General features: G+C 43.9%; 1 protein-coding gene across 3 annotated transcripts in view; it reads right to left on the bottom strand.

Moving 5' to 3' along the window:
- The window catches only part of HNRNPD (heterogeneous nuclear ribonucleoprotein D), a 26,788-nt gene extending 20,197 nt beyond the window's left edge, over window positions 1-6,591 (bottom strand). For 2 of the 3 annotated variants that reach the window (XR_002908820.3, XM_024212510.2), the window contains exons 1-2: window positions 6,211-6,591; window positions 3,528-3,584 (exon numbers count right to left, since the gene is read on the bottom strand). Coding sequence is in view for 2 of the 3 variants with exons in the window: in XM_024212510.2 (XP_024068278.1) it covers window positions 3,528-3,584; window positions 6,211-6,416 (263 nt within the window). In the remaining variant the exon portion in view is untranslated. The remainder of the gene's footprint in view (window positions 1-3,527; window positions 3,585-6,210) is intronic. The other variant, XM_024212521.2, reaches the window with a different exon arrangement.
- Window positions 6,592-8,622: the final 2,031 nt, after the last annotated feature.

Raw genomic sequence — 8,622 nt, 5'->3', positions numbered from 1 at the left:
CGTGGGTGAATACCCACTTCGTCAGATGCATGTCTGTGGGTATTCACCCACGAAAGCTTATGCTCCAATACATCTGTTAGTCTTAAAGGTGCCACAGGACTCTCTGTTGCTTTTTACAGATCCAGACTAACACGGCTACCCCTCTGATACTCTCTTCCTCATAATCACTAATTCCCAAGTAATGCACCCTCACAGTAGTGGTTAAGTGGATAACATGAGGCATACTCAGAGACCTTGACTACAAATCAAGACTATACTCTGAATTTAGACTTCATGAGCTTGAAATAAGAAAGACATAACAACAAAGATTTTTGGCCAGCCAATTCACTTGGGTGCTAACCACTGCAGCCAATCACTGTGGAATGTAAATGCATCCCATAAACTTTCAGATTGCAGAAGCAGCATTTACAGGGGAGAGAGGAAGCCATGTCTCTCCAGCTCTCAGAAGAAGGGTTACAATGTCATGAAACCTTTACAGAGAAGAGATCCCGGAAACATCCGAGAAAACATATAAGGATTAGAGACTCAAAGCTGTACAGAAGTGGAAAAAAAAGGCAGAAAATAATGGAGCAAATAACTGAAAAAAGGGGTGGGGGGAAGACGAGACAGCTAAGAAGGTGACGGGTCTACCTTTAAAGGCTGAGTTTATGTCTGTCAATCAGTAGCCAAATAATTCAGAACATACCCTAGAGTTTTGGAGTTTGAGTAAGAAAAGCATAGTCATTGAGGCGCTAAGTTTACAAACCAAGATTTCTAACATATACAGGCAAATAGGTAAGAAGATAATACGTTTACATGATTACACCACATGACAAAGTGTAAGCAAGCCGTAATCAAAATATTTCAACATAAATAGCAGCCATTGAAATCTGATGTGTACGCTATATTTTTGCCAGGGTCCGTTCCTGATCTCTTCTTGCAAGGCGGGTTTTTCTTTTTTAAAGATTAATCACTTCTGACTAGTGGAGACTTATAAATTTAAAGATGCTGGAAGGGAAATCAGTTTTTGGTCTCTACTCCCACCTCAACAACAGGTGTGTCTGTGGTACCTGGCAGGTTCGGTCTCTGCTACTGTAACTTCACCAACCCCAGCTTTTCCCCTTGGATCATTCTCCCATATGAATATATCCACAATACTTGCTTCTGCTGTTGTCCTGATCTTGCCCAAGCAGTAATGCGAAGATGACATGCTACTTGAGAGTTTCAGTGCTGCATACAAGGTTTTGAGTATCAGCAGAACTGATGACTCTTGTTAAAGGAACAGTCATCCTGGGAAAAAATAATCTCAGGAAGTCTTTAAACCTACTAGTTATTTGGAATGTCTAATTTACGTAAAAAAGTTAGAGAACACACATTTTTTGATTAAGCAACTTGGTGCATCTGACAGTACTTGTTTATGGACAATTTCTCCTCTGTATGCTCCCTGCTGAAAAAAAGGCAGCTGTGTAAATGGGGGAGCAGAAGAGCCCTTCTGAAGTTTTATTTTTACTTGCTATTTAAAGGAAGTTCTATCTGGAAGTGAAATTTTGGGAATGTAGTGAATTTCAAAATTTGAAGTTTACAAGCTCCCTTTAATTGTGCCTACAGACTTGGTAAAACAATACTTCATCAGTTTACAAACAGATGACATTTGGAAGGTTACTTTCACAATTGCAAAAGCTTAAAACTAAAGCCAGATCTATACTACAAACTTTTGCCAGAATAGCTATGGTGGTGAGAGATTTGATTTGAGAGTGACACACAACTATACTGGCAAAACTGCACTTTTGGACCTATAACTAATTTTGCTCAGGGGAAGTGGAGGACTGGAATAATTTTACCAACAAAGCCTTCCATGTGTAGAACTGGCTTAGAGGAAAGCTTAAATTCTGCAGAAACTGTTGGTACTTGGGTCCTCCTCTGATAGGCCTGTCAGGAAATTTCCTACTAGACAATGACATGTGGATTTTTTCAAGTCCACAGTTCAAGTTCTGGGAGACTAGATCAACAACATCCTGAAGCTTGTTAGCTGAGGGAATTAATGCAATGTTACAGTGCAAGCACTACCTGGTATGTTCTGACACCATCCAGAAAAGTTACTCTTAAAGTCTAGGCTGAAAATCATGACCCTCCACAAAACATCATCCACAACCTAGTCCCAACCCTCAACTGAGCGTGCATTAAACAGCAAGGACATGGCAGAAATAACAGTTGTTTTAAGTTATAAAAATCAAAACTAAGTCAAAAGGAAAACAGGAAGATACTGTATGTAAATATTTACTTTGCCAATGCCAAACAAAGTGTTTGAAGTTTTGTTTTGTTTTTTTAAAGGGGAGAAAAATATTGTTTCCGATTTCTCTCCCTGCTCTCAGTCAAGCCATTGTGGAAGCAGGGAGGGAAATCAGGAGGCTTCCAAGCATGTTTGCAGAGGGCGGGAGACAGATCAGCCATAGGGAAGTTATCCTCATCCAATGAGCCTGCCTTCTACTCTACCATTTGACCGGTATGTCACCCCCAGGAGGGGAGGGAGCCATTCCAAATTAGAAAACTGAGTTAATTGAAGCCCCTCTGAACTAGGGTTTGGTGGTACTTAAGAGAAAAGTATGTTGCTGCAGAGTCTGACTGTACTGGAGATCACAAACATATTTAGGACTACACTTCAATGAATCCTGGTCTATTGTGTTGTGTACAGAAACAGAAAGAATACTGGCAACTGTAATAGAAGGGTGAATACTCAGTGCCTAATCTAAAAAGATAAGCATATTTAGCATTTCTGGAAGGTATACTTATCAAACTGTTTACTTTAAAGGTACTTTGGATGCATTTAGTTAAAGGTAAACTGTAATGAGATACTTAGCATACCTTATATTATGCTAAATATTACTAATTCAAGGCAAGCTTTAAAATGAAACGTTAGTTAAAAATTGGTAAATTTCTCATCTCACAGCAAGCATTAGCAGTTGTCTTCAGAAGATTAAGGGCTGACTTCACTAAAAAATTTTTCACATAAGCAATCTAAGACAACCTTTGGTTACAGCAAATTCAGTAAGATTTTTGCCTCTTCCACGAGGATGGCTTTTATAATCCAACACTTTGTACTATTTAAAACGAAAGATTTACTTTCAGTAAACCTCACTTCATTTTACTTGGAAATGAAAGAAAGGTAAATGCATTAGGATGAAAATCAGAAGGACATTATATCCATTTAACAACACTCAGTCAGTATTTAGATATTTCTCTATTAATATAAAAGAACACTAATACAATGCATCTTGTTTGACTAAATGGCAGTTACATAATCATAGAACACAAGCCATTTAAGTAACACAATTTTTTAAGCCTATACATTAGACCCTGCACATACAAAATTTTGTAGTTTCGCAGGTCATATATCCTATTATATATTTAAGCAATAACCACCGGGAATTTGTCCTGGGGATTAAAAATTGCCAGCTAGTGGCACAAGCCAGACAGGTGCCCCCCACAATGCTTTTCAATTTATTGCTATCAGAGCCCTTGAGCATTTAGAAATAAATGTAAAGTTTTACCATTCTTCCCGCTGTGGCGCTGCCGCTTCAGAAAGCCATGGGGAGGAGTTTGAATTGCTAGAGAACAACCAACCAATACAGTAACTGATCAAAATTCAATTTTCAGCATTTGTTAGGATTACAATTTTAACTTATTTATACTTTTTATAAACTTTAGTGTAATCACTGTAGCTAGCTATCAAGCACAGATGTTTAAGTGTCTAAACAACTTGAAGATGAGCAAGAGCCCACAGCAGCCATTAAAATGATACCAGCAAAGGGGCCAAAAACATTACAGGGAAAAACAAGCTAAAACAGCAATTAGCACAGTACCATATCAATAGGCTATAGATGGATGTTCACAGCTCAAGACTGCATCTCAGTAATAAATTATGCGCATGCCGTAGTATCACACTTGGTAATACAACTAAAAATCTTGCACTTCTGTTATGGTTTAGTTTCTTGATGTTTATATCACCTTCCCAAAGACTAATTTTTTGTTCACCAACTAGAATTATTGGCTAAATTTTTCCAACATCAATGTCTACAGTTAGGTACCTAAACAGAAGTGGCCTGACTTTCCAGAGGTACTGAGTAGATGCTCTTCAACAAGAGCAGCAACGGGCTCCCCGTTCTGAAATATAGGCCACTGATTTAACAAGCCTAAATATGGATTTAAAGATTTGTCTTGATTAGGAAAAGTTATGGTTACTTAATAAGTGTTACCTAACCACAACCAAATCTCAACCACTCAATCCACACAGACCCTAAATCTAGATTTAACTATAGTTTTGAACACTCTTAAGTGTTCTGAACAGTACAAGTTTTGGAGTGCAATTCTATTCCAAAAAGTCGCTAATGACATTGGTAAGGTTCCATATTACAAGCCCCGTAAAATCAATTAAAAAAAAAAACACAAAATAAAAACTAAGTTCTTTTTGGCTTATGTACCATCACCAACCATAAAGATGGTGCAATTAGAATTTAGCAAATACTCCTGTCGAGACACAAGGAGAAATATAATCCATCTAACTTTTGCTGGGTTGCCTCTGTATGGCTTACAAGTGAAAAAAGCAGTGAATGCTTATTTCAGGCAGCAATGAAAAGCAGATGTGACTGAACGACAGACAACAGATTGGCTAAGTTAAGATGCCATTTCTGTTTCCTAAAAAATGAGAATAAAAGCCTAAAAACAAACAAAAATACTCCAGGCAGAGTTTTTATCCTGAGAAGAGTCAGAATCCATGAAGTCCACTAAAGACTTTGCTGTTGCTATTAACTTTTCGTAGAAGGCACTACAATGATGAGCCGAGCATAAAACCCTAAAATAGGGATTCAATGTATACTTCACACTAGATACTATAATTACCTCCTTTAAAGCTAAAGGCAGCAATAAATAAGTGTGAAAATACCACATTTTGAGCTGGGCGAGATCGGGGAAGGGGTTTTCAGAAAAAGGAGATTGGGAGCTGTTGATGGCTCAGTGTAGTTTACCTGGCAGAGTACAAACTAACATGAAGGTGCAGGGAAGATGGGTTAGAGCAGGGGTTCTCAAACTGGGGGTCAGGACCCCTCAGGGGGTCACGAGATTATTACATGGGAGGTTGTGAGCTGTCAACCTCCACCCTAAACCCCGCTTTGCCTCCAGCATTTATAATAGTGTTAAATATTTTTTAAAAAGTGTTTTTAATTTATAAGGGGGGGGAGAGGAGGTCGCACTCAGATTTGCTATGTGAAAGGGGTCACCAGTACAAAAGTTTGAGAACCACTGGGTTAGAGGAATACCAACAGTTCACAACACTAGCTGAGAGAGCACATTAAGTACGAACTCCTGGATTCCATTCTGCCAGTAACTAACTGTGGGACCCTGAGCAGTCACTTAAACACTGTCAACCTGAGATTAGTTAGTCTTATCACGGTGTCATCCACAATTGCAACAAGACTCAGGTACAGTGGCACTGCATTATCTAACCCTGCTCACAGCAGAACTAGCCGGTAACTGATGCAGTCAATGCACAAAGTAAACTGAAAACCAAAAGTATGCTTGATAGCTGTTCAGTTATAGCAATCTTAGGCGTGATCTGCCAGAGTAAAAAGTCCTCAGACAGAAGTGTGTCTAGGTGCCTTTAGCGGTTGCAGGACGGAATAAGCCTGCTGTGCCTATGGGGTTGAGGATTAGGGGCTCGATCCTGCAACCCGTGGAAGTGAAGTGATGGGGCGCACTCGCCTAAGGGCAACACCTGCCTGAGCGGGAACTGGGCGCGGTTTAGCTAGTCGGTAGCGCAGTTACTGAACTTTCCCAGGGCGGCCCACAGCGTCCCAGCCAGCCTCCACAGGGCCAGCATCGTCTCCCACTTGCAGACACACTAAGCCGCTGTCTCCCTGCACCGCTCTGCGAGGGAACCGGCCGAGCAGGGGCGGTGACAATCGCGCGGCATCTCCCGACGCGGCCCGAGGCGCTTTACTGCCGCCGAGCTGCGGGCGGGGGCGGGGACAGGCAGCCCCGCCACAGGCACGCAGGGATCCCGGGCTCCCGCGCAAACTGCCCCCGGGGCTCAGGGTGGGCGGCGGCCGCCGCCGGGGCCGTCACTGCGGGCCTCAGGCCGCCGAGATGTAAACAGCGGGAAACCCCACCGCGCGGCCGGGGGAATGGGGGGGGAACAGGCCGGGAGCCACCTCCCCGCACAGAGCGGCCGTTACTCACCCTTCATCCTCCTCGTTCTTGCTCGCGTCTATCTTGGCTCCCTCCGACTCGGCGCCGCCGCCGCCGCCGCCACCACCTCCTCCTCCTCCGCCGCCTCCCCCTTCCGCGCCGCCCGCCCCAGCCATCCCCTCCTGCTGCTCCGCCTGCTCCGCCGAGCCGCCTCCGGCTCCAGCCGCCGCGTCCCCCCCGAACTGCTGCTCCGACATGACGCTGCCGCGCCCTACGAGCCGCGGCGAGCACGAGACCGGCGCGCGCGGATGCCCGCTTCCGCCTGCCGGCTAAGACCGCGAGGGCTCGTACTCCAGGCGGCGAACCTAGCTGCTGTGCCTCCTTCTCCCGCTTTAATGGCGCCGCCGCGAACCCCAACGTAAAATGGCGGGCGGAAAGAACGCAGGAAGATCACGTGACCCCGGTCCCTTCTCCAGCCCGCCTTCCTCCCATTGTGTATACACTGGGTCGGTTTCTGAACCACCGAGAGAGAGGAAGTGAGTGGGTAGAGCGGCTCAAGAGCCATAGAGACGACAGAAAGAGAGTAGTCAAAAAGCTACTGTACACCGCTGCCCCGTAGTACAGACTGGCGCTAAGGCGCACTGGGGATGGGGGCCCGTGAGGCAGAGGCTCCAACGAGCCCCTGCGACCGGTGACAACGGGACTGCAGGGCAGCATCTGCCCTGGGTAAGGCAGCAGTGAGCAAAGGTGCCGGGGGAGCTTAGTTACTCCCCTTCCCTGAGCTACCTGGTAGGGCCGCGCCGCCCTCTCTCAACCCTGGGCGGAGTCCAGCAGCCCCCCCCAGCCGGCCTGGGCGGCCCTAGGCTGACCAGGCAGCAAGTGTGAGAAATTGGGACAGGGGATGGGGGGCAATAGGAGCCTATATAAGAAAAAATCCCCAAATATCAGGACTGTCCCTATAAAACCGGGACATCTGGTCACCCTACCTGGGCCCCAGCCGTTGTATAGTCCCCTATTGGCCTGGCCCTAGTGTCCCTTACATGCACAAGTAATGGGTCCTCAGCCCAGTCTGCAAAGGCAGGCAAAGCCTCCACCTCCAAGGTTGAGCTGTGGTGGGGGAGGATTGTGCTCCAATGCTTTAAGATAGGAAGTGAAGAATAGCAGGCCTAGGCCCCTTTGTTTTGAAAGGAAAACAATGTACTTACTCATCCAGCCGGTCCTCCTCCTATGGTTAATGGGGAAGAGGTAAAAGGATTGCTACATTGCCCTAAAGAGGAAGAAAAAATCTACCCCCTCCAAAAGGGAATGTTAGTCCTGGAAGGAGAAAGAGGTTTTTAGGAAAGCTAGTAGGAAAAAGGGTAAGTAGGTTTTGAAAAACTGTTGCATTTAGTTTCATAAAGTTCTTCCCTTAGCTGAGAGATACCCCTCGTGGGTTAGAACTTGCTTCCCCCCTTCTCCACTGACTTTTTAAAAACATTTCAAAGTTGTTAATCTTTCCTTATGAAAGTGTCAAAAATCAATTCATTGTTAAAACCCCCTTATTGAAGAAAAAAAATCTGTTATCTATATTTCATTGATTGGAGAAAGCAGCACTCCAAAAAGGGCAGGTGTTGGGCTATAAGAGGTCCTTTGGTTTGGAGGACCATACTCGCGTTGGACTAAGAAATGTCATCTGGGGTTATGTGTTAAAGACTGGGTGAAATCTTGGGTCTACAACCCAATAGCTTGGCTCTTATTATAAGTTTCCTATTACTTGTAATGGAGAGAGAGGATGAAATGCTATGTTCAATTGAATGTGGACTATTGCTATTAGGTATAGCATCTGTAAGAAACCAGGTGGGTGTTGCAAATACCTCCACCCCAGCAGGTGTGGATTATCTTTTCTGAAGTCTGGGCCTCAGGGTAACAGTCCTTGTTTACCCTCAATTTAGGTCTCCTATAACCCTTCAGTAGTCACTGAAAAAACTGAGCTAAGAGGTTGCCTACTGTGGGCAGTCCTTCTGAATAGTTATATTCCTTTTAAAAATTCATTTAGTGTATTTTTTTTTTTATACCTGATTCATTTCCCTCCCCCCTCCATTGTGCACCTACACAGGTTCATTTTTGTATGTGATAATGATTTAATACTAGTACATAATTAAAGAGCCTAGGAAAATTTTGATCCTAAAAAGTATCTAGGATTAGTTAGTTGCCTTGATTTTTCAGCATTTGTCAAAAACTTTAGCCATCAGCATAGTTCAAGTGATTCAATGTCATTTTTTAACTATATTTGTGTGGCCTTCCAGGTGCTGGAGCACAAACACCACATCTGAGTGGATAAGTCAAAACCTACATTTAGTACAATGTAAAAATGCAGAAAAATCTAGATAGATGCAACCAAAGAAACCTTAAACTATTAAGTGAAAGGGCCAACTTGAAGGGCAAGCAACTGCAAACTGTAAAGGAAGAAAAAGAAAAAAAAAA

The sequence above is a fragment of the Terrapene carolina genome, unplaced genomic scaffold, assembly GCF_002925995.2.
Source record: "Terrapene carolina triunguis isolate 2854851 unplaced genomic scaffold, T_m_triunguis-2.0 Scaffold136, whole genome shotgun sequence".
Lineage (NCBI taxonomy): Eukaryota > Metazoa > Chordata > Testudines > Emydidae > Terrapene > Terrapene triunguis.
Note: the sequence above shows the minus strand (reverse complement) of the source record. Positions and strands in the feature narration are given on the sequence as shown.